Genomic DNA, 27369 nt, shown 5'->3' on the forward strand with positions numbered 1-27369 from the left:
TCTAACACATGTTATATTGGTTAGGGTCTATACCTTACCTTTACATTCTGAAGAGAAGCCAGCTCAACAGCTTTTTGGGCCAAAGTCAGCAAATTGGCTTCTTGAGAAACACGTCGCCTCCGTCGGGTACTCTGGATTACACCACCTCTGACACTCTGAAGATCATTAGTTCTCTGAGTGTTTTCTTCAGGTGCTGCTGCCTGCTTCTCCTCATCTCTACCATTGTGGGCTGCAGCTTGCCTGTCTGTTTCCATCTGGCACTGCTCACTATTCACCAGGACATCCTTCTGCCCCAGATCCAATCTTTTGGGGTGCAAATAGCTACTTTTACTGTGGGCCAATGACTCAGGTGTTTGCTGTAACGGGACCTCTTGCTGATGTGTTTGCCAGTGATGCAGAAATAAATTGCTAGGTGGCTGTTCTGCCTGCTTAGAAGTCAACACTTCTCCTGCAGATGTCAGCAGGCCACCTTCTTTGGAGAGTCTCCGTGACCTTCTTGGAAAGGGAATCTGCGTCTGAGGTAGAACAGCCTGTTGGTTCTGCTCTGTTAATGCCTTGAATAGCTCCTGGTTCCTCTCTGCTTGCTGAAACTGGTGTGGCATCATGTGATGCTGAGGTGCTGCAGCTGCCACATGAGGCTGTGCTATAGAAGTTGTTTGCTGCAGACCAAAGGCTTGTGTGGCAGTCTGTTGCTGATGCTGCTGCTGCTGCTGAGGATAGAAATTTTCGAAGAGCTGTAGCTGGGGAAGAGCTTGCTGTTTTTGTTGTGCAGTAAATGCTGGACTGGAAGAAGTTGGGGCTTCTTGGAATACATGTAATAGCTCAGGAAGACCTTGCTTTTGGCCTTGGTGACCAAATGCAAGTTGGAAAGGCTGCAATGGCAGAGTTTGATTCTGCTGCTGCTGTTTCTGCATTTGATGAAAAGAATTCATTTGAGCTTGTTGTCTAACCAGGGCTTGCTGTTCCAGCTGAGCCTTCTGAGACATCATCTGCTGGACAGCATCTCCATATAAATCCAGCTGTGACACAAATACTCCTTTCTCTTGATTTCTTTTAATGGCTTCTGGGTGGCCATAGAAACCTGGGGCACCAGCATTGGAGTGGGGTCCTTTTGGGTTGCCCCCAAAAACCATACTGTGATTCCACATTGAAGGTGGAGACTGCCAGTGGCTGTCACCCCTCTCTGGCAACCGGTTTCCCATTAGTGAATTCTGCCATTTGACAGCTGTTACTGACTGGGGCATCATCACTGATTCTCCCCTATCTTGATTGTAAACAGAGTTCATCAAAGCAACGTTGTTGGGTGCACTTGTTAATCCTCCTGGATGAGAAATCTCCATAGTTTGGGAGACTGGTATATTCCCTCCATGACCATAGTACTGCCCTTCCTTAAGCTGCTGCTGTGGTTCTTTTGATGGCACAGCTATGTCCTGCTCATTAAAATAGGCAACTCGTTTCCCAGTCCGTTTACTTGAAGACTTTTGCTGAGCCTGAAGATTCATGGTTCAGTCTATTCTCCCAGCCACACACACAGTATTTATAATCCACCCATCCCTGAGGTTGGGGGAGGAAAGGCACAGCAGTCTTTCTTTCCCATTCAGCTTCAGTAATAAATGGTAGGATAGAAGTCCAGATGAAAGTGCATTCACTTCCTTTTTCTTTGTGTGCTTTTCCCACTTCTTTTCACTCTTATACTTTGTGGTTCAGAGGTCACTACGGACCACTTAGTTACAGGTCCTGAAATAGAGAAGCAATTGCAATGAATCATCAACAGACATAACTGGCCTATGAATGCTCATGTGATAAGCAAAAATGTGTATGTCTGTCCCATCTCCCATGGAAATGAAGACCAGGATAATAGATGGAAGAAACAACAGATGTGACCTGCTAGAAGAATGCAAAACAAAACAACTTAGTTTTACAAAATAGATACCACACTGTACTTGCATGATGCAACTCCCTATTGCACACAAGAATTCTGACTAATCACTTAAGTTCATCCTGAAAGTTTTACTCTTACTCTTTACTACCTCTGATCTGGCCAATGACTTCCACATCTTCCTGTAGCCAGAATAATCTGGTTTTAATCGCAACTCAAAACCACAAAACAAAAAACCATCATGGCTTGCTTCCCAAAGACCTTTAAAAGACACGTGTGTACATGAAGACTGCAGCCAAACTTGCAGCAAGATGCTCAATTCAGAATTCTGAAAGAAAAGGGTCAGGCAACAGTCCATCAGTCACACATATACCATCAATGATTACAGATGATTTCTGGTCAAGAACTGCCTGCTGAGCGTCCAAGCCCTAGGGCCAGGGCCTGCTCAACCTGTTGCTCCCTCAGAAGTTTTCTTCAACAGCTGAAAGAAACTGCTCCTGCTCAGGTAACACTCACTGAAAGGCAGTTCAGGCAGCTCTGTTGTAACAGCTGTTCACAGGCATCAGCAAATATCTGTTAGTGTAAAGCTAAAAACATAACAGGAGAAAGCCTTTCCAGAACAGGCACTCTACTACAATTCTACCCTCCTATTCTCTTCTTCCATGAAGAAAAGCTATCCACAAACTCTAAGAGGCTAGTTTGCAGGATTAAGGTCTAATGTGTGTACACATATACTAGTATTTCTACTTGGACACCTAAAACCTTTTTACATGTTTAGTTTTAAATTCAATTATATTATCAGATTACCACTACTAACATTCTAGTGTAAGTCTCTATTCCTACCCTTTTCAGTGTGCATTCTGTTCCACTTTAAATCCCACTGCCAATATATTCCAGGAAACTTACAGCAAATTGTTAAAACCCTATTCTTATTACATCCCTTCTGTTATATAATCAAGTTTGTCTTGAGTGGAGCAGGTAAGACTAACACACACATCCCCTCCAATGAAGCCTGCAATCTACTTATCCCGCTTTCCAAACTGAAAAATAATAAACCAAAATTATATAGCACACTGAAGTCCTGTAACCTGAGCTTCCTCAGATGGATATGGGTACAGTGCAGGTTTTAATACTGAGGTGGGGTTGGGAGCATGACAAGAAGGAAAGGACAAAAAGTTTTAATTAACTTACGCAGCTTCCACCTCAGAGGCCAAGCTTGGCTTCAGTGCGACTGGAACCACGGGACTGTGTTTCAGAGTGAAGTGACTCACTTCCTCAGGCTGTTACATAGCTGTTCCCCCACACTGCCTCCCCTTTGCCTTTGGCTACAAACCATGGACCTCTGCCACCCCGCAGCACGGAGCCAGGGCATTCCTCCCTCCTCTAAGCACAACGTCTCAGCTCATTTCCCAAGACTATCACAACAGGACGAAAATAGGAGAAATTATGGACACGTGAGATGGAAAATTCTCTCTAAACAGCAATTAGTACACAAACAAAAATTTCATAAGGTAAGTTTTTCCTACTTCAAAATTTCACTAGGAGAGGAAAAAACATCTTACAGCAGGAAACTGAATCCCTGGTAGCAAAAATGTAGAGGTGGATAAGCTGCCATATGCCTCTCAGAAGCCTTAATGCTATCCATCCTCTCTCCTTGCTTTTTGCAGTACTGCAAATGTATCAGAGATAACAGCTAAACTTCAACACCTGAGGTAATACTACTAAGAGTGATTTCTGACAGTCTTACTCTGTGAGATCATCACAAGCTATTTTTCTCTCCAAACTCAGCAAAATTTTCTTTCTCTTGATGCTTTTGTAATGATCAGTCACAGCATTCTGATAAAAAGAATGGAAGGTTTTCTGTATATTAAAAGTTAGAAGACATTACCATTGGATCAAGTTTTAACCTGACAGCTTTCTGAAATTCTGCTGTAGACTTTTTACACTGTGAAGAAAAATACAACAATAATTGTCAAAAAGATGTCATTCAACTTTCGACATGAAGGGCCTTTGTTTTCAACCAAAGAAAGAAAGTAAGAAAGAGCCCAGCTGATGCTGTTCTTAATAGTTGTGGCTGGGATTTGCAGTCACCACACAGAAAAGTACCCAGAAGACCTTTAGCAAGAGGACTCTCACATTAGTAAAAAAGCATTGCATTAGCACAACTTTCCAAACCTGCACTTGTGTGGACTTTGATTCTGCTTTTTCTATTACTGGGTAAGAAGATACCAATATCACAAGGTTTAACTCAGACCAGTTTAGAACTGCAGCAATCTGGGAAAGAGTTCTAACAAAACTATTAAGATGCAAAGTATAAAAAGTAGTAAGTTCAGAGATAACGTAAATGAGGAAAAGGAATATGTACAATTGAAGTTATTCAGCACAAAACCCAGGATAGTGAAAAGGACATGACCAGGGAGAAAAGATATTTAAGGTACTTTGAAAAAACACGCATACTGAACATCCCAGGTCTCCCAGTTACATGCAAAAATAACTACATCCTAAGAGATCACCAAGATAAAGGAAGATTTGGTGCATCTGGTATTTAATGGTAAAAGAAAGTACCACAAAATTCACATTTTAGAAGTTCTTTCCATATAGAAAATCTACAGAAAAGTATCTTCTTTGCCATTCTAATAATAACAGTTCAGAGTTTAAGCTGCAGTGATAAATGTTCAAGTTGCAGCATGACTATGCTTCAGGAAAGATCATGCTTGGCAGCTTCACTGCATGAGCACTGTTGGCTGACTAAACAGGCTTCCCTCCTGAGGTTGGGGGAATGAGCTCACACAATCATCATCCAAGCCAATTACCAGCTTTGGGGTTTTTCTGCTTTGCTTTGTTTTGTTTTACTTGAATTTCAGCACAAGAATCAGCCTGTAGTAGCACAGGAAAATGGCAACACGCTTCCAGGCTTAAGTGCTTTGGAGCAGTACACCCTGGACCATTCCTTACCTTTGAATAAAGCACAGAACCAGTTCCAATACTGTAATTCCCAGAAGATACTGTGTCTTGCCTCCAAATATACAGAGGTGTTATGACACTTAGCATTGCTTTTACATTGCACAGATAAAAAGTAGAACCTAGGATCAGTATATTTTGTTTTAATAACTCTATGATTTGGCATGCAACATCATCAGTTATTTTCACTTCCAGGAGCTTCTGACATTCAAGAACTTCTCCTGAACTTTCTCCAGATAAATACTAATTGTATATCACCTCCTTTAATACTGTAAATATTTTCATATTTCTAAGGGATTTTTGATATTGTAAGGCTGTCACTTCCACACCTAAAAAGAATGACAAATTATATATACATATCCAGTGAGCACATATGCAGTATTTTCCAGAAGGAAAAATACCTAAGGAAAGTAATTCATGGCACCTTACTGAGGAAAGTTAGGCTTAGCATTTTTAGCTAAAACCTTCTCTAGTGTATCTGCACTAATGCATTAAACAAAATCATGAACACATATAAAACACCATATGAGTTAATTTAGGCAAAGAATGCTGAAGAACTTCCTGAAGTATACAAAAGGACTACAGAGCAGTCTCTTCCTGCATCCAGGATTCTGTTCTGAAATGATGAAGTCCTTTCAAAATAGATATTGGAAGCGTGCAGGGCATAGACACTCAGAGCTGCTCACTAGGCCATTACCAGCCAGACCACCCATCATCAGATTTTACCCAATTCAAAGCAGAATTATTGAGACATCCCAACACAGTGCAATTATCTTGTCAGAGTTTATTATTAGCCTGGAAAGCCTGAAATAAAACCTTAACTAAAGTTAAAGATTATTTTATTTAGGGAACAAATAAAAAACACTCAATGGTAACCATTTAATGTAAAGTATCTCTATCTCTCTTCAAAATTTGTTCCCTGTATAACTGGCAACTGTTGCCTGTAAAACTGGTAAATAACCACCATTATTCCATTTCTATAAATATTCTCTTAACTAAGCATATGTATATTTGTACAGTTTCACATATCAAGTTCATGACCTCACACACTGTAGTAATCTTGAACCTTACTCTTCAGCTCACTTTTTGAGGACTGTGCTGTCCTGTGCATTGTTTAGTTCATTTGCTACATCAGCTATATCTGGCATAGTAACAAAGTTGAAATTGTGCACACTCCTCATTCTCCTTTGAGATCATTTGCAAACATTTCTCTCTGACAGAACTCTGATTTCTCCTCAAACTTCAGCAAAATTAAGGATGCTGAGAATACTAACAAGTTGTAGTTGCAGTTGTAGACCATCTTTTATTCCACCATCTTAGCTTTTAAATTCCTCTCTTTTAGGGTTTTATTCATGTAAAATAAAATGTTCCTCTGTGTTAGCTAATGTACATGCTCAGCTTTAACTGCAACAATGATGTCACTGTTCTTTACAGGAAATCTGTCAGATTACTGTGATGACAATAATTTCTCACTAAGTCCTCCTGCTGCCAGCAACTGAAATTATGGTTCTCCCTAGTAAGCAGCTCAATCACTTTCAACCAGGATGATGGACAGATTCCAAGAATAATCTTACATTTAAGACAAATGCAGCAAATTACCCATGTCCTTCTGAGATAGAGCAATAAAACATTCTTTCTCCAATTTACTCATTATTATGGCAACATTTCACATTTATGAAACACGTGAAGAATTATAATATGTATTTTAATAATAAGGAAGAGAAACAGAGGAAACAACTCACTTATATGATGCAATAAGCAAGGTCAAAAATTAAGCAATATAATATAATAGCTACCAGCTCCCCTTCAAATCTGAAAGAAAACATGGGTTTAATGAAATCTACCTGTGAAATATGTAAGTTGGGTGTGCTATTCATGTGCAGAAAGGCAAAAAAGTTTAAATTCCTTCAGTTCAATAGGAGGTCAGAAGAGGCTCAATAGGGTAGATTTTGTTTCTGGCTTTTACATTTTTGAAAATGACTGAAGAGTTACAGGTCATCACAAACTTGTTGCAGCTAGCAGAAATCTACCTCTGTGAAACCGCTAGCACCATTTGCAACAGTCTTGGATATGAACAGATAAAAGGCAGAAAACATGGGTCAGTTTTTGTGTTTGCAAAAGATTTCCAAAGTTTATTACATATAGCCTATGCTTACCCTGCTGTATATGGAAACAGCTTCAATCTCTCCTTCCAAAGCCTCTTGGCACACTCACTTTGTCACATTTTCTTCCAGACAGTTAGCTACATCAAAATTCCTGCGGATTGTTTCCAACCTCCTACTCACCACCTTCAGACACCTTGAACAGGAAGGATAACAGCACAGCATAGAAAATAAACCATGTTTGTGCAAGAAAGCCAAATACAAAGATGATGATTTTATGTTTCTGTCACTTTATCACAAATGGTATGGTATTTTCCAGACATCCAGAATGACTGTCACTATAGCAAAAGGTGTGTTTTCCAGGAGCGTGGCACTACAGAAGTGCAACAGCTGAAGCCCAAAGCAAACAAACAAAACCAAGCAACTGAGCCATCTGCAGTGTAAAAGAAGCCCACTACAAAAGAATGTAATTAGGTATCAATCTCCCCTAACACCTCCAAGTATGAAACTAATCCAGAGAATTTATCAGACCAAAGTCTTAGAATCAATAAAGCCCATGAAATGGGGAAGGCTTACTTGTTGTATAACACCATAACACTACACAGCAAAAAAAGGAATCCTACAGCAGTCCTGTAATAAAGACAAAATGATGAAAGGAAAGCTGCTTCACAGACAGACAACAAAAGGGAAAACACAGCATCCAGGAAGTTTGGCAACTTCCACTGATTCCTGAAGGTACCTGCCTGGGGCTAGCAAACACCTAAATAAGTAGTATGCATAGCAGACACTTACAGACCTACCCAAATTTTCATGTGATTGGCCCTTTTCTACTGCCACGAAAGACTGAACTGACTGACTGTAGGGGCGCCTCTGCCCTGAGGACACACTTACAATTACTTTGCTGCCACTTTCCCATTTTCAGAGGATGGGAATTAATAAAGCTTTATTAAACCACTGTAATAACCAGAGACTCAAAAGTGAAACCCATCAGCTCTGTGAGGTGAAACGTGTGAGAAAGTGGTCATGCTGTGACAGACTATGTGCCAGCAAAATAAGGCCGCTTGTATTGGACCATCAGATACCACAGACTACTGCTCCAATCTAAACCATTCCTGACATTCAGCACCACCAGAAGTTAATTACCCACAGCAAGCAAAATAACACAAAATGTAGAACTACCATATTTTAAATGGAAATACATGAACTACACTTCACAAAGTAATCAATCCAAGGAGAAATACAAATCCTACTTCAAGAAAAGATTTTTGTTTATGGTAAAGGAGGTAATAAATGTGAAGCAGTGAAAATGCAACCCTTTAAACATTATTTAATTAGGTACATTTCTGTTCCAACGGTCTTCAAATTCACCAAAGTATGCACTCCGATTCTATTTGGACCTACTTTTTACATTCATGGATGTGATTTTATTTATCCACATCACCACAATATTTCCATACTCAATCTAAAGGCACAGATCCATCCTAGTATGGAGGATGTTACAGAGAAGGATTTTGGTGTTTTGAATTAGAAGGTCTGAAGCGCCTCAGCTACAACTCAAAGGGAAGTTTTCAGGTAACAGTTCTATGAGGGTAAAGTCATATACTCTTGATGAACACTTAAAAAATAACGTGTTTTTTGGGGTTGTCTTCCTTAATTCAAGCTGTAAACCTGGTTACAAGTATTGGAGGTTTCCTTTTCAAAACACACCCAGGATTTTCCACATAATTTTGTTCTAATAGATGAGGAAGAGACAAAGAGTTGCTACAAAGAAAATGCCCATCAAGTGCTGATTAGTCTTAGCCTTATAACAAGCCAGACAAAACCTGGCTTACACAAACAGCTCCACCAGAAGAAAATCAGCATGTATGAGGTAGAAAAACTACTAAAAAGACACACTAAAACTTTAAAACTTAGCAGATAATTAAACATACAACAAAAAGGGAAAAAAAGCCACAACCAGATTTTTTTAAAAGGAACTGACCAAGTTGTTTCTACCAGCTATTGAAAGGATATGTAAGATCTACACTTATTTTCAACCAAAACTTTGAGTGCTGTTTCCAAAATAATCGAAATTTCATGCAAACCTCATCACAGGAAAACAAATTATTCATGATTTGCACCAGACTAGTCTTTTGTCTTGCACTACTAGAGAGGGATCTCCACAATCTGGACTCTTGTAAACACATACACAGGAAAGCCCATCTTTACGAATGGCTTTGCAACACAGACCAGGCTTATCCTTTAATAAAATACATACATGGTCCATTTCTTATATTGGTTAATGTTTATAAACTTACTGGAGTTAGGAATAATTGTTATTATAATCTGTCATCATGATAAACCCTGATCTGAAGCTTGGGCAGTCTTAGAGAGCAGAATGAGCACAGTAATTACAGAGTACAAAATGCTGCTTTCAGGCTTTGTAAAGTTACAGGAACATAATTCTTTCCCACTGGAAATGGGTTAACAGCTCTAATTGTAAGCCCTTAGACAGTTATTTTAAGCTTTTTTGTTTGGAGCTGTCTGGAAAGGCAGTTGCTAGCAACAGAGACTAACATGCAGGAATCACAGCAGGCTCCAAAGTCAGAATGGCAAAGAGCAGGCCAAAAGCTTTTCCCTGCCCTCGCATTCTCATACCTGACAGGACCACAACACATCCTTCACTCCAAATGCCCCTCCTGCCACAGACATACCAGCTGCAGAATTACATGGACACCCCAGAGACTGACCAAATCCCTCCGCACTTTAGCCCTGAGAAGAAAACACAACTGAATGCACTGAGCTGCAACAGGAAAGATTGCTACAGGTTCAGTTGTTCCCATCTCAACCCCTTCAGCACTTCAACACAAAACCAGGCTTGCACAGATGTCCACTGTACAGAACAAGAAAGTTTGAGTGTTTTACAGATTCCTTTGAGGCTTTGCAAGAGGCAATGGGCTACAAATAAGGGAAGAGAATGGTGAAAGTTCATACAGTGATACTTTCTATTCCCAGAGAAACATAAAGGTACTCAATACCTCAGCCTGAGCCCTTGGCAGAGACATTCTTAAGACCGTCAAGCAGGCATCATCACTCACCCAAAGTCTGGCTGGACAACAGCTGAGACTACATGTACAGGCAGAACCCCTGGGATCTGGGATCAGCTTCCAACTCTGATACAGACATGCACCTTAAGCAAGCCACTTCAAATTGTTTCATAAAAGAATAATACTTGAAATGAAAAATGTTTATATTAATGGAGTATTTTGAAGTCATAAAAGTTGTATTATCTTTAACAATAGCCACTAACTGCCTAAATGGACAGTCTTCCACAAAGAGCTCAGAAGTCTAATTTCAGACATGATCCAATCAGGGTGGTGATAAACAAAGAAGAGGGAGTAAAACAAAAAGTGAAGGAAAAAAGTTGCACAATAACATAGTTAGGCTTTTGTCACATGCCTGCCTCTATCTCACTTGACCCAGAAATATCTTGATCAGCAGTTATCTAAGCTGAAGCGGTGCTGACCTTGGTTTGCACATCCACACACTTGCTGTAAACAGATGACAGTATTGACTGAGCACAGTCAGTCTTACAGCACTGACAGGGCTTCAGTTCAAATGTCTAAAATTATGTCTTTTAAGAATTCCTGCAATCACTGTTGACTATAAAAGGGTCTCTTTACTGTGCTGGTCTGTTATAAGGTACAGTAAGCTCTCGGCCATGACTGGGGCTGTCAGGCATTACAACAATGCAGCTAAGCAAATGCACACTAGTACTGGGAATAGGAACACTGAAAGATATGGGCAAGCAGGATCATCACACAGCAGAAAACAGTAAGGTTTTAAGACTCCAGGGGCTAAAAGAGCACTCTGATTTCTTAACCTTTAATTAAAAAATCAAAGCACTCTCTAGGTCTCTGGATTCAGAGCTCCCTGCCAGTTACCTTACAGATACCTGCCCAATCTCCTCCTTTTAGCCACAGGGATTTCAGTGGAGGAAGGAAAGAGCAGATGGCTGGCACCAATACTGGATCAAATACAAAGTGCCTCCATTTCTGTAGTGGCTTATTTGTATCCTTACTAGCATTATAAAGCACTTCCACTATGGGGCATGAGTGACATCAGCCTCATATGGACTCAGAGCAAAGTCAGGAATTTCCTAAAGATTCAGCCTAACAAATAACAGTATGAAGAAAAGTGTTCTCTATTAAGAACCCTTACAATGCTATTTTAAACTGTGCAAAAGACCCAGTTGTTAGTAAAACAAAGTTGAGTTCACTAACATTAAGTTCAATATTATGAGAAAAACTAAAGTTTACACATTAATCCACCTGTAGATGGAATTCTATGAGTTTTAAGCAGATTCGATGTATCCTGCACTTTCACAGTTTACTCTGCAAGTCCTGGAATATAAATATATTTTAACTGAAGTCATAACATTTTGATTCAATAATCCCACATTACACTTTGAACAGCTGTATTTGCTAAAGATACAGGCTATGTAATTGCTATTAACAGGAACAATAAGTCCTTGCAAATTGTGGGAAAAAAAAAAAAAAAACAACAAAAAAAAAAACAACCAGGATATAAATAATTGGAAGAACAGAAACTTACTAGAAAAGCTAATAAGATCAGCTGCACTAAACATTGGCCATCTACGAAATAAAATCACTAAGCATGAAGGAAAATATAAATTCCCTTCCATTATATGGTTTTCACTTCAGAATGAAGGGCTAACAAACTAATAGTGTCTTCAGGTATATGGATTCCATTAACCTGATTGTCTCACACCAAAGAAACTCTGAGACTGATGCCCCTTTACAATCCATAATGCATCTAGTCATCTAGTTCTAGGCCAGTTTGGATTGTGCTTTGAGCAATCTGCTCTAGAGCAAAGCATGCTAGCCCTTGCCAGGGAGTGTGGAATGACATGATCTATAAGTTCCTTTCCAAAGTAAACCATTTTGATTTTGTGATAATGGATTCTAAAGGATTTTTTCACACCAGGCAAATAGCACTCTCTTATTTCAAGTAGGTTACTTCAAGTGGTCCAGCTTATGTCCCCCAGCATCTGATGACATTACTTTTTTTCAACACATCTCCAAACAATAAGAACGAACATCCAATCTCTCATCAGCAGGCTGACATTTGTTACACAGTTCTTCCCCATTTGGAAAAGATCTATGAATCCACCAAGGCAGAAAAATATTCTACCAGTTATTATACAACAGAAAAATTTCTCCTGGGGAAAGTAGTTGAAGTAACTTATCCATGAACAAACTTCATGTTATTGGAATACTTACCATTATGTAATACTTGGCAACCGTCAAAGCAATGTATCAACCAATTCATTCATCTTCACAGCATGTGTCACTTGCAACATTTTGTATTTCTAACAGGTACACACAGAGAGACAAAGCAGCCTGTTTTGCACTAAAAAGCAAAAAGGCAGCCAAGATGAGATTATTCTTCTGTATTTCCTTTATCTCAGTTTCGTTTACAGACTTCATTTGCAAGATGTCAGATAAAGCACCTTCATTTTGAACAGTTATACCAAATTCTATATATACCAGAAACTACTATAGAACGCTGATGCAGTATTCTATAATGCCTTTGCACTCTCCTCAAACTCTGCCTAGAACTGCAGCCTAAGGGGAAGGGCTCTTCCACTTGCATGTTGGTTGGGGTCTTAGACTTCCTTTTAAAGCAAATGACTAGGCAGGTGTACTGCTCTTTTTGTCCATGGCTTCATTCCCTGCACTATAGTACAGAAACGGAATTATAGCAATTTCTATTTTACATGGTTGCATGGCCTCAGAATCACAGTATAACAGCACTAAAGAATGCATAAAGTGTATACTCTTTATGCACTTACTCTGGCAATGTCACTTTAAGGAACTGAACTACTATCATTCCCTTTTTATTCAAGACAGCTAAATCTGGGAGAGGGAAATCTTAAAATTACTTGTCCCAAGAGTACTAGGACAGACAAGATAATCTAACCGAGTCTCAGGTTAGTGCCTATCCTTTCAAACATATTTAGTCTCTTATTCAGTTTGAAATCCCATCCTAAGGTTGGCTAAAGTACACATGAAACCTCTCCAAAACATTTGTTCCTATTTCAGCCCGCCCACGAGACCGTATGCCATGCACATTAATAAACTCAAGATAAGCATACAGCAGTCAATGCAGGTTTATTGTGCATCTAAAAATATCATGCTAGCTTTTACTAGAGTTGTCATCTGTAAGACTTATGTGCACATACGCTAGCCTTGGCTGCGGTGGTGTCCAGGGGACACAGAGAAATCCAGGATACTAGGCAGACCTATTCAGGTGCAATCACAACATTGTTACTAATTTTGCCTAGGAACTGGATAACAACACTGAAGAATCTCACCCAATTCCTTCCCTGCATGCAATTACAAAATCATATGAACAAAGAAGGGAAGGTATTTGTTTATACCTATTAGTTGATTAACATTGATACAAGCTTTCATCTGTTTGCATCAGTTATGAGCACCATAAGCATAAAAGCACAATTTGGAATGAGAGAATTAAAAAAGGGGGCTCTAAAACCCAGTAAGAGTGCTTTTAGCAACTATCATGATATGTATATTCCTCCCATATTTGCAACCACATTCCCAACCACCACCCCAAGGGAAAAGAATTTTTGTTCTTTTCCCACAACTGCAACAGCTGAGATGCCACAAATAAGAAACAGCTTTCAGGCCAACAAGGAACGGATGCATTTGAACTGCATGCAATGCTTTGAGAGGCTACCTAGAACAGAGGCTAGACAGTGTTAAATGAATAAGATAGGTATTTATTAAAAAGGCATCACACATGTTCAGAGCTGACTCGTGCAGGGACAAGCTTCCACATCTTCCACTCCTTGAACCCTCTGACTGAATGTTCTGTTTTAGCTGGACAAGTTAAGAACAACCTGTATTGATATTTAGCAGGAGGACAGCACACATCACAGCAGCTGGACTACAGGAACAAGGGTTCTTTCAGCAGACTGTGGAAAGAGCTCTGCCACTGCTCCCACTTCCCCTTCTGAGGGCCCCAGAAGTCAGGGAGCACCATGGTCTTTGGCTACATGTTTTGACCTGCAGCAGCAAATGTCAGATTTCTGTCATTGAAGGGGTGAGAAGGGGAAGGAATGGTCAGAACCATCACACATTTGGTTGTGAAATATAGCCAGGTTTCATAGGAAAAAAAAAAAAAATTAGGGCCCAGAGTTTTTAAAATGCAGACAGTATGGATGAAACTGGCAGTGTCATTTTTCCCTTTACATAAAAAGATATGTACTTGTCACAGCTATTTACAGGGGGGAAAAACAAACAAGCAAAAAACAGCAACAGAACTAAGCCTTGAGAGCTATGCATGAAGAATGCTGTCACAGTATTACTTAAAAAGAAAGGACAAGTACTAATTTGCACATAACTGATGACAATCCCCTATTACAGTAGGTTAAATAATTATGTCAATGCTCTTCCTAAGTCTTGCACCACTTGTATTTGTGGCTTTGTTCTCTCTCTGTCTTACTGAAAATCTTGAACATTGCACAAAATTTTCCCTTGCAGACAACACCTGACAAATCAGAGTCACAAAAGTAGTGTCAGAGCCACAAAAATTAACGAAAAAGCAGAAGGAAATTCACACTCATTGCTGTCTGCACATTAGGCCATGAGGAAAAAAAGTTTAGATAAAACAATGGCATTTACACATATACAGTTCCTGCAGGTAGCAGACCAAGTTTCTATTACTGCAGACATTTCTAAACTCAGCGGCTCTGCTTAGGCAAGGTTTCCACACCCTTCAGCTGTCTTCAGCTCACTTTCTGCAAGACTTGTGACCCTGGTGTTGGCATAAAGCTTCACGGTAGCACCAGTGCAGAGACAGGGATTATTCCCCCAGCAGCATTTTCAGAGGCCCAGGGCTGAAGAATTCATGCTTTCAATTGAGCTCACTAATGATGATCAGTTTCCATTCCATTTCCATTTGTGTTGCAACACACAAGAAGCTAACAAGTGAGAAAAGAATGAAATGACAAAAAAAGCTAGCAGAAAGAAGAAAATCTCAAACCACAAGTGTATCGGTCCCTCCAGACGCCTTTCCTCTTGCTCCTACATTTCCAGTAGATTTTGTCAATTTTCTAGAATATGATGCCTTCCAGTTAAACATACTTAGTTCCACAAAAACATCATGGTAATTCAAAGGCTTCCAAAAGACGTGAACTACCCATTCAATTAAGCCACAATTAATAACTTCTTTGTGTGTCACCACTTTATTTTTTTTAAGGTAGCTTTTTGTAACTGGTAATTTCTTTTATGCAATTTTTTTACTTATACCTTACCTGGTAATAATAAGATAGATGTGGACATATAAAAAGCTACATCCAATAAAGATAAGTAGATTGCATGGTAAAGACTAATTAGCACTTTTTTCTTATATATGGAGAGAATGTTGTATGCCAATTTTCTCAATATCAGTGGGAAAACTGCTTATAATTTCAAATACTGCAAACTGTTAAAAATAATTTGAAAAAATTCATACAGTAAGCTCCCCTTAGCATTCAGTAGACATTGGACTTTTAAGTTCAAGTTTTTAAAAGCAGCAGCTGGAAAAACCCCACCTGTCAGTTCCTCAGCTCCCAGTATCATTTCACCAGCTCTCTAGTCAACTTCTAAAATAAGTATATCTGCAGCTCCAACGTTAAAAAGGGAAATTGCCTTCCACATTCTGACTTTTTTAGCTTTTTATGCCTTAAGTAGGTAAAATGACACTTCTGGTGGTCTTTGAAAAAATGGTTTCAAATAAAGACCGTAGCAATACATATACTTTGCTTGCCTAGCTGCATCAGTAAAAATTTCCTCAGCTGAACATGGACACATTTTTTCCTGTTCCTTGTGGAGAACTAATTCTTCAGCAACAAAATCCAAGCCCTGTGTGTTTCTTGCTAATAACCTGTGTATTTACAACAGTACTACTGAGTGACTTAGCTGTTAAACTAAACTAGCCTAGGAATATTTTCCACCATCATCTGGGAAGGAATGAAGGGAGATGTACACTTGTAAATGGTTAACACTCTCTTCCCTCTCCCTCCAAGTAAGTAGCACACACATATACACAAAAGGCAAGGAAAACAATTAACCTTCTAACTCCTGAATTTTGGCTTCAATTCCCTAAAGTAGTTTCATGCACAAAATCGACATGTGGAAAGAATAATCCACGGTGACCAACTTTGCTGAGGCTTGTGGAAAACTGGCCTGTGCAGCACAGCAAGCTCTTGCCAGAGATCTGCAGCCGCACAGACCTCAGCAAACGTGCACCACTAAAGCAGCACCATGTCCTTCCCAGGCATTCTGGAAAACCTCCATGTTTAAAAGCAATCACTGACCACCTCTTCCATCCCACATTAAAATTTAAACTCCCCCCACTTCCCCCCCCACCAAGAAAAAAAATACAGGCATACAATTACAAATGAATTACAAATGTATGCACTAACTTAAAGTCATGTTTTACTATTTAAGGCATGCAACTTCATCACATGGCCCCAAGGCCTCCTCTGGATTACTGGCACCATGTCTGTCAGGAGATGCCATCAATTTATTTTAAGACAGACAGGTTGGTGTTTAAATCTACCAATTGCTTTCATTTTGAAGCTGCTGTTTTGAAGCTAATTCCTACCAGTAACAATTCCCTCTTCATTAAATATCTTAAAATTTGAAAATTAAGGGATGGACAGTACTTTATTAAAGTATTTATTAAAGAACTCCCTCACTCATTAATAACCCCTCCGCCCCCCAAATCTGGGATTAACTTTTACCAGATCCACTATTTTACAATTGTAATTCCTTCCTGAAGCAGCAACTTTCATAGGTGATTTCAGCTTTGCTTTATTATTATAAAATATTTTAGGATGTGCATCTGTAATTACTAAGTATGTTCCAATTTTGAAATTTGTTTTTGTATCTCATTTTTCTGCATTTTGGAGGTAGCAAAACACCGGGTTTCCCCCTGACAGGAATGTTATACTCCCCTGCTCTTTCCAAGCATACTGAATACCTCAGCTGTGTGTTACCCAGGCCCACTCACACTGCTGTAAAAGAACTGCTCCCAGACACTTCTGTAGGTATCTGGGCACCGATACATTTTAATGTACATTGCTGTTTTAGCTCATAGCTGCTGTGTCCCTAGCTCATCTAGTTTTCCAACTCCCTGAGATTCTTATCTCATTCCCACTAGGCAGGAGTAGCATTCTCCAATCGCTGCTAGAAGAAGCTGGTATAAGCAGAAATTTCCATTTATAGATTGCTATTAAAAGGTTTCCTCTCTTGCTCAGGCAAACACTGGGCTCAGAATTATTACAATCCATCTGTGCATATATCTGTTAGAAAAGTTATTTCCTCTTATAGAGGCTTATATTTATTTAGCTGCTCCAGTACAGCTGTTCCAAAGCCACTTGGAAACTAAAAGCATGCTTTTCTGATGTTGCATTTCCCAATGAAATGCCTCAGCTGCTGAGCAGGAGCCCGAGTGATAGCCTGAAGAAACATTATCTCTCAAAGGGTTTGTGTCCCCTTCCCCCCGCAGCAGAGCTGCAAGTCACAGGCTGCCCTCCCGAAGAGGCAGCCGGCAGCTGCCCCCGCAGGCAGCTTGGCACGGCACGGCCCGGCTCGGCTCGGCACGGCCCGGCAGACCTGCGGCTGCTGGGACACCCCCCAGGGCCCCCAGGCACCGAGCCCGGCAGAGGCAGGCCGGGCTGTAGGTGTTTGCAGCACGAGCAGAGTCCGGCACAGAAAGGCTTCTGGAACACTCACTTCATGTAGGTCTTGAATGAGAAATTTTCAATTTTATTTTTTTTTTAAATAAATAGCACTTTCTGTTGTTTATACTGCTTATTTGGCTTTTCTACAGCTATGAATATACACAGCTTCATTTTCAACTTTTGCATTGGAAGGAAACTCCCAAAATGATTAGTTATATAATTTTATAACAAAGCCACAAATTTATTAAGGTGAAAAATAGCACTGATAAGACTGAGAAAAAAAATAAAACTCTTTGAAACTTATGTCCAATACACACTTCAGAAAAAAACCCATCAAAAATAAATTAACATTCCTGCCTCAAGGCAAATTTTTCCAGCAATTGTATTTAACAATAGTAAGGGACTGGGCTGTTTCTGAACAGATAAGCTGACATCATTCCAGACACATGAGTTTTCCAGATCTTCCTTTTCATATTACAAAAAATTAAACAAAAAAAATAACAAACAAACAAACAAAAAACAAACAAAAAACCCCAAAAAACCAAAACAAAACCACCAAAAAACAAACAAAAAAAAAAACCCCAAACCCAAAAAACCCACCATCATTTCAACTTACTTAAAAAAAAAAGATGGTGAAGGAGACACCTTTCAAACAAAATGGTCTCAGTGAGTCCAGTCAGCTAGCCAAGTGTTAACATGTGCTTTATTTTATTTCTTCATCTATTGGGTTTCTTTTAAATTTTGCTTGTGTAACACAGAAAAGTCAAATCAGTGGTTCTTTCCCTTTAAAGTGATTGGTAACTCATCTTTTTCATAATTCAGCATCTAGAAGAAATCTTGCAATGCTGGTGTGAGACTACAAGTTAATTGTGTGAATGAATAAAGGGATATGGAATAATTAAGAGTTACAAACACAACTTTAACTTTTCAGTAAGATGACTGCAAGTTCCATCAAGCAAAATGTTTTGAAGTTACTTATTTCCAGCAATGAAATTATTTTCAACTAAACAGACAATGCAGTTGAGAATTTCTGATGGTGTCAGAATACTGAATATTGAAAGCCAAAAGAAAATCACCTTCTTCCATGACAAATTCCCTATTTATTCCATGCAACCTTGCACTGGCTCTCCAAATCAGGACCTTAAGTAGTAGCTACAAAGAGAACACTACAGAAAAGCCTTCCTGTTTCCACTTTCTTATGCACAGTAGGTAACATGTTTTGTGTAAATCAGTCACAAGCAGAAACTCTGTAATAGGAAGGGCAAAGTGTTCACTTTGCAGTTGTTACTATCAGTTTTTGATTTTGTCTGCTGGTCCTCTCTAGTCACATAGAGCAAAAGTAGTATCAGTTTCACAAAAAATACAGCTGTGTTTTTGAACATAAATAAAACTTCTCTCAACTCCTTACTTCCTTATAATCCAATATTACCTGTGTGCAAGACTGCCCCGCCCTTCCTACACTGTAGCCTTTTGTGTCCACGACCAATCCTGAATCCAGCCTATAGCTGTTCCAAGTGAAGGTTTAATATTACAAAGGGTTACAAACAAGCAATCTACTACCAAATATTTTCCCCTTTTTTCATGCAAGAAAACTTCATGCTCTTCAAATCTGTTATAGGATGCATTAAGCCATTTTGCCTTGACAGACTAGTAGGTTTTCATTACAATATATCAACACTATGCAAAAAATGTTCAAGGGGGAAAGCAAAGGGTTAAAACCTCCTTGATAGTTGCTGCAAAAAAATAGTAGCAAATAACTTGACAAAATTTTCACAAAGTCTCCTGCATTCAAAGTCATTATGCTTTTCCCCTCCAGACAGGGTCAGTATGTCCTGCCAATTCATGAGCTCCCAAAAATAAACCAGTTGAGTAACTAAAGATGTCAATAGATTTTCACATTGCCTCCACACATCCAAACTGTATGGCTTAGATGGTTACTTGTAAACAGCCAGACATCCTACACTTAACCTAGAGCACTTTCCCAAGCAAATTCTGTCACTTACAGTTACTCTGTTAGAGCTGTCACTGAACAAAGAATTTTTTCCACCTCCATACTGTACTCTAATAAATCAAGTGACTTAGAAAGAACTGTCTTTTTAAAATGCTTTATAGCATGTAGCAAAATAGAGTTGTTCTATTCATCTTCACAATAAAAAAAACCCACAACAGAGCGGCTGAGAGATGTAAAAAATGCCCTGAACCCATGCTTCAGGGGAGAATGTTGATCCACCACTTTCTCTTCTTCCATCTTTGACCTTTTCACTGACGCTACTGAAGTTACCCAACTGAGAAACAGAAATGTATGAAATAACTCTGCATAAGAGGCAGACTGAAATCACCTAAGTGCACAGAACCAGGGAGATAATTTTGTTCACTGACATGATTGAAAGCCAAGTAAGTAACCTAGCTAGGGAAACTACTCAATCTGCTCCACACAGAAGTTAAAGCACTCGTTTCTATGCACACCATTTCTACAGTGCAATTCATAAGCCTCCACTCCACATCTTAGATTTCTAGAACAAGCATGATAGAATTAAGCAGAGAACTAAAATTCAAGCTTTTAATCACAATGTCCAGGAAAAAGACGTCAAGAGGGCCCATAGCAGATGCATGTAGGCAAACATGTGTCTGCAATTCAATGAAAAACTGCTATTTCACCCAAGGCTTAAGTGCCTCTATCTGCTGAAGGTAAACAGAGGGTGCCAAAAACCATTTCTGAACAGCGATATCAGATGCTTCTCCAGGAGGTGTGACAGAGTCTGGACTCCTCTACAAAGCCTGCTGACAAAACACTCACCCAGCCTTAAAGATGCAAATTCAGACTCACATACCACACCTTCCCCTATCAGGAGGGCCCATCAATCAACTTCTCTGTGTGGGGCAGAATCTCCATTTCTACTCCCATTATGCCACTGAGTATTCGGTCAGAATATGGTTTTGTAGCCTCTCGGTTGAAGACGATTACCTCGCCTTTAAACGAGGATGATAACATGGCACAAACAATGTAAAGCTTGCAAGAAAGGGAGAAGACTGGAAACATTTTATTGTTTTATGTCCCATGGCAACAGAAAACAAAGGCTTCCTGAATTGAATTTTGTTGTCTTCTCTTTCAGGTCTGCCTGCCTTTAGTCCTACTTATCCTATAGCTGTCTAAGAGCTTGTAGATGCAAGTGTAGACTCGTCTATTATAGATACAGGAAGTTCCACAACTGGAAGACCTAATGTTCTTCTGCATGAGGGCAAAGAGCATGACTTGCTCTAAGCTCAGGGTACCTGTTCCTTATTGCTGCCCATTTTAGTTTCCGTATAAGCACCTTGTTGTGTCTAAGTATGAATAAAAGGCTCAATGAAATGATAAATCATCATTTCCCTTTAAGGGTGGGACACCATAGAAAGAACAATAAAAGCACTTCAGGCTACTAAAAGAGATTAAGAGCAAGATTTTACTTCAGATTTTAAAAGGCTATGCAAAGCCATTGCCTTCTTGGGAAGAGTATGGATGTGACTTCTTAAATATTTTAACCCAATTAATATGTTAGAAAGCTCCCCTAGGTTCAATTTCCAGGCTATATTCCTGAAACAGATCTCCGTAAGAACTGTTGGTACAGGCCCTATCACAGAACTGCAATCTCCACTAGCAAATGACATCCTCAAATTGCTTTTGACCAAAGGAACACCTCTAGATTAATTAGCTTTCCAGACATCTAGATGTATCCCGCACCTTTGTAGTATATTATTCAAACTAAAGTGGGAAAAACCTCAGTAAAACCATATTGCCTCCGAAAATTAAACTGTAGACTTAGCTATGCAGCCTGAGACCAGGTGCAGTCTTTTTTATTAATGCTCGTGATGTGAAGATGTCCTGGTTCCACCCAGAACAGGGTTATTTTTTGTAGCAGACATAAAGGGCATAGCTAGGTCATGGAGGTTACTCTACACCATCTCATGTCATTTCTGGGATGCAGGAAAGGGACATTCTTCTAGGGAAAAGGATGATTGTTGAAATTGTAGATTTCCTTCTGGTGAGAAAATGCGGCAGAGGGAGTCATCAGCTATTTTGTTGCAGTTACTGCTCCTTTTCTTCTCATTGCTGTTTCCAGTAAACTTGTCATGATCTTTGCCTTTTGTGCCTCCAATTCTCCTCTTCAGCCCATCAAAGTGGGAGAGGACGAGAAAAGAGAGAACTGGTATGTGGTTTGGAGAGTGGGGGCACTAAACTAGGGAGTACCATTCCTAAACCTTGACAGAAGAGCAGAAGAAAAACATCTTATGCAGGTTTGAATTATACTCAAAATCCCTCTTCAGCAGATCTCAAACTCAAGAGAATATAGAAAACTGGATTTTTTGTTTCATAAGAAATTATCTTTCTGTTTTTTACACCAAAGGGTTGCTGTAAACATTAGTGCCATCTCTGCTTTTCAACTGAGTAACTTGTGAACCACTGACTTTTCTTGTTTGCTTTTTGTCATATGGTCCTTGAAGTATACTATTATGGTAGTATACAGGCTGAAGTAAGCATTTATAATTTGAGATCAAAATTCCAAATATAGTTGAAATACCAATATCTCTCATGAAGGAAGCATTAAGAATTTCTAAATCTAAGTATCTTCCTATACTCGTATTTTTTATTTTGTGTGAGCATGAGAATGCTGGTTTGTGGGTTGTCTTTTAAAAACAAGGCGTTTTGCTCTTTCATCTAAATGTCATTCTTCCACAAATATCAATAGGAACTTGATAGTACTACAACAGTAGAATATTGCTGATCAGGATTGGAACAGACTATTGATTTATCACCACTGGGGAAAAAGAAACACTTCTCTTAAGAAAAAAGTAAAAGCCATTTCAACATCACTTTGGTCAGCACAGAAGCAGCAGCATTGTGCCAACATGGATGTTTTAACATCAGTTCCAAGTATCAAACACACTGTCCCTTTAACTAAATATCCATGTATATGTGGTCAAGCAATTGCTGGTGTTGACAAGTATTTGGGCCACTGCCCTTGCTCTCATACTTGCCTAATGATACCTCTGACAGAGGTGCCTAGCAAAGAAATCCATAAAGTGGCTAAAAAGTAGCAGTGCAAGCTGGAGGCCAGTGAAGGGTCTCTAGCCTTGCTCTATTGCCTCTGTATTAGAAATTCATTTGCTTTATGACCAGTCCACTCCAGCTTCATCTGTCTCCTGTGCTTAAGAATTCAGCAAATACCTGTTTATGCCACTCTCAGACAAACAAATATTTGCTTCATGGCATACATGTGTGCACAGGCAGGCTAGTTCATTTTAAAATGCCAGGAGAGATTACCTGAATACGGAAACTGAATTTTCCAGTGTGCAATTTTTATCAGTAGTAATTTATTATTATTATTATTATTATTATTATTATTATTATTATTATTATTATTAAAGAGCTCTTCCAGTTGCAAAGAAAAACTTTACAAATCAAGGCTTCAAATCTGCATTTCTTTTGCTAACAAAGTCCTCTGAATTTTAATTTCCTCTCTAAAAGTAAGGACACTAGGTTTATTTATATTGCAAATTTTAAAAAAGCCAAGATATCTTAGTTCATCTTTTAATAGAAAAATATCATCATTGACATCAATAAAGCTTCTAGCAGGGCAGCCCCTTATTCACTGCTAACAAGTGCAAACCCTGAGTATAATATCAGCTATATCACACTTCTCAGATTTTTAATTCCTCAATCCTTCAAATGTTTATTCTTTACATCTCAAATTCAAAATTAAACTACACTGTTTATAAGGAGCTTTACATTCTTTTTTGTATCTTCTTAGGCAATAAAAGTTCTTTTTTCTTTTAACACAGATCAAATTTTTCTACAGAAACATTTACAGTACATTTTCTGCAGAAAGAAAGCTGCAATAGCAAAATAACTCAGCTAGTATCATACCTGAAATGTTTCGCTTTTGTCAAAGAAAAAGGATTAAACCAAGGAGTCCCATACTTCAAAAGGAAAGCAGTTCCCATACTTCAAGGGGAAAGAAATGTCTTAAATACCCTTTTACATCTTAAATGTATTTAGAAAATTATGCTAACGAAAGACCACTTCAATGCTGAAATTAAATCAGAAGAAAGTGAGGCCAATAATCAAATGCAATATTTTGCATTTGATATTAAGTTGTTAACTTACAATCACACCCTTTATGTGCAAAGGCTTTCTAGTTAGTCAAGGAGGACAGCTTAAGCCCCTAATAACCAGAATGCCTAAGGGTACAGTAATGCTTCACTAGTATGACAAAAGTCTAGGTTTTGTTTTTAATATATTCCTTTTCTTCTCCAGAGGCATCTCAACATCCCTTAAAACATGTTCATTTAAACAAATATTGTTTGGAAAGTTCACATTATTTACTCATATATACTTATATTTTGTAAAGATTTGAAAATACTATAGCTTTCCATTAAAAAATCCAAATAAATTTATATTATTAATTAATTGGATACTATAGTTGTCCCAAATATATAGTATGTCTCATGCAGGATAACATCTAGAGTTTATAAAAAAAGATTCAAAGAGGATAATTCAACCCAGAATTTTCAAAGTCATGAAATCAAACAAAATCATAGAGGCAGTCAGATTTCCCTGCCAGTTTCACATACGTGATTTTTTGGGATCCTAAGTTGTCATCATTGGAAGCTCCCAAAGCAGTCAGAATGTCTTACAGCTGTGGCTCTCTCTCCTCCCACCAGGAATTTGGCAGTGCTGGGATTTTGTTCTCAAATTGTATAAACTCAAATTCAAATAGGAAAATACTTTGCTAAATTCTTCTCCACCCAAGTGCAGTAATTTCCCACAAGCACAGCAAACTCTCCTTTCAGGAAGTGCATGAAAGAATACATTATGTAGAGATAAATAAAAGCCTGAAATCAAAACAGTTTAAACTCCCAAGGTTATTGTTAAGGATATTATAAAACTGTAAACAATAATGCAATTCTTGATAAATTACCAGGTGACATATGCAGGAGTTGAAAAAGAAATACTCAAGGAATCCCAGGTGTGCAGAGGCATAGCAGGTAAGGCCGCACCTAAGCATATATGATTAAGTCAAGCTTGAAATCTTGCAACATCCTCATGAAACTTGGGATCCAAACAAAAATGCACTTTTACCTATGAACTACACCCTAACAAGGGTACTTAGAGATTATTCAGACTTCTGGGACTAGTTTCAACTTTGGACCTCATTATGATGCACAGCGCAGACAAAGTGACGAGCATTTCAGCAGGCTGACTGTCCCACAACATGCAGCTCCAGAGAACAGCAGGCTCTGGTTTGTCCATGCTGAAGGGAAGCAGTCACTCTGATACCTGGAAATCCACCATACAATTCGGTACCACAGACAGGCTGCAAAGCCAAACCAGTATTTCAAAAAGTCTTACTAGTTACAAGCCCTTCAAAAAAGAAAATTAAAAAATAGACGAGAACAAAATTTGCAGTTAAAATTCAGAATATTTTGATCACCATTACTCTAGAAATAACAAAAGCAACATTATCAAAGACAACAAATTAAAATAAACTCCAAAATACAGCATTATATTCAAGGTTAAAGTAATAGCACAGTCAAATGAAAAACTTCAGCATGGTTAAAAAAAAACAAACAAAACAAACAAAACTTCCCAAACTACTCTAGCATCACAAGGAAAAGAAACTCTTGTTCTCAGGGGAACTGAGTTATAAAATGAGATACGTGAGTGTATATAACAAATAGTGTGTGTACATATAAATATACACAAATATTTAATGTGTCTTCCTAAAATAAATGACAGGAGGATACACCAATATATATCATTATAGTGGTATCTCTCCTATGATGTGGAAAGCCAAGCAACTGACAACCAATGTGAGAAGATAATAGGCAGCAAAGAAAAAACAAAGCATGAACACTGACTTGATTCCTCTTCCTGTCTCTTTACATCCCACCTCTGAATATATAATTTATCAGTAACATATTTAGTAAAAACTATATCAGAACTGTTTCTTAGTTTACCACTTCAGGCACTAATAGCATTTAACTTCTTTCAATCCTTACCAATGCTAAAGTCAAACTACACAGAACTTAAACATTAATTTTCACTAATTACGGGTAAAAAGGAAAACATTATTCTGTGCTTTGCTGTAAACCCTTCAAAGTGTATTTAAGAAGAAACTAAAAATTAACACACACTGAACACTTTGCCACACCCTCCCAATCTAGTTTTTCCCAGTTTTCAACTTCTTGATTAACACCAGCCATCAATTCAACAAGGGGCATTCATGCAATTTACTTGTACATAGAAAGAACATTAATTTTGGGGTATGTACATTTCAATGAATAGCTGTACATCATATTACAGATTAATAAATTATATTAATTTAAGACTTGTTATCTGGTGGCTGTCAGTTGCACAATATACAATAAAAAGCATCAAGAGAGCCTGAAAAGCAAAGAATTAATTACCAAGATTATCTCTGCATCTACATTCGAATGATTGCTCCTAAGTACTCGGGCTGCATTCAAAATGCATGCGTTCACACTTTTTCCCCGGTGTGCAAAGTAGAGCTTTCCTTCATAACTTTTTCAGTCACTGGAGTCGATCAGCAGAGCACTAAGGGCTACATTTGGAGACCGCTCAGAAAAAGAAGCTGTGCAAAGTGTTGTGAAGTGCTCCTTGAGCAGCCTCCTGCTGCAGGCACCTGCCACTTGTCCACTGCGAGCTGCTGGAGCTGCCACACAGAATGCAAGTGGCTGCTATGCAGCTACAAAAACTTACATTACTGCTTGACCAGCCACCTCTTTCAGGGACATGTGCAACGCATAACAAGGATTTCTTAGTTTGAAGGCTCAAATCACACCGGGGGAACTTGTGATTCAAAGTACAAGCAACTCCCGCCTGACATAAAGCTCTCTCTGCCACACTTGCAATTATTAGGGAAGGTCCTCAGGATATTTCCCTGAATTAGCAGCTCATCCCTCCTATTTACAAATTGCTCAGTGACGAGTCTTCCCTTTGGATGTGACTCATGAGCCTTGGTTTGCTCGTGCCAGAACCTGCAGCTTTTTGAGCATGTATTGCAAAACCTCACCACCAGAGCTCCTGCCTTCCTCACCTCCCCATTTCACAAAACGTGGTTTACGTCTCACTTCATGTCTCTTAGACTGTAACTAATTGCACTGGAGACAATATTCATATTTACTATATTTCATTTTAGCATAAACTTTAATTTACTGCAAACAGTACTAAGATATTATGCAATCCTCCAGACCAAAAAAAACAAAACAAAACCAAACAATACAAAAATCCACACACAAAAACAATCAAACAAAAAATCTCAGAGTTTTGGTACTTTGGGTGTTTTATTTTTTATTATGGGGGGAGTGTTTATAAAAAGTGAAACAACAGAAAAAAAAAAGCAGTTTTTACGAACATTCTTATTGCACAATTTGATCAGTAGGTTAAAAAAAGGTGTTTGCTAAATGTTTACCTAAACTCAACAGAAAACTATGTAAGTTTCTTGAGTAGAAATCCTTCAAGAACTGCTAAGCATATAGAAAATATACACACCTTTGCAAACAGGGCCACAGGCTAGACAGATTTTCACTCTGATTCATGGCAGTCCCTCTTGTCTCCTTACGTGCCTGGGCACACCTCCACACACACACCACCAAGGTGGCCATTTCCAAAG

The 27369-nt window shown here is 38.7% G+C and overlaps 1 protein-coding gene across 2 annotated transcripts in view; it reads right to left on the reverse strand.

Annotated features, from left to right (window-relative positions):
- The window catches only part of MIDEAS (mitotic deacetylase associated SANT domain protein), a 53307-nt gene that overhangs the window by 22723 nt on the left and 3215 nt on the right, over positions 1–27369 (reverse strand). For both annotated transcript variants that reach the window (XM_077784142.1, XM_021533540.3), the window contains exon 2: positions 39–1737. In XM_077784142.1, coding sequence (XP_077640268.1) covers positions 39–1502 — 1464 coding nt within the window. In that variant the 5' untranslated portion in view covers positions 1503–1737. The remainder of the gene's footprint in view (positions 1–38; positions 1738–27369) is intronic.

This window comes from Lonchura striata, chromosome 6, assembly GCF_046129695.1.
Source record: "Lonchura striata isolate bLonStr1 chromosome 6, bLonStr1.mat, whole genome shotgun sequence".
Classification (NCBI taxonomy): domain Eukaryota; kingdom Metazoa; phylum Chordata; class Aves; order Passeriformes; family Estrildidae; genus Lonchura; species Lonchura striata.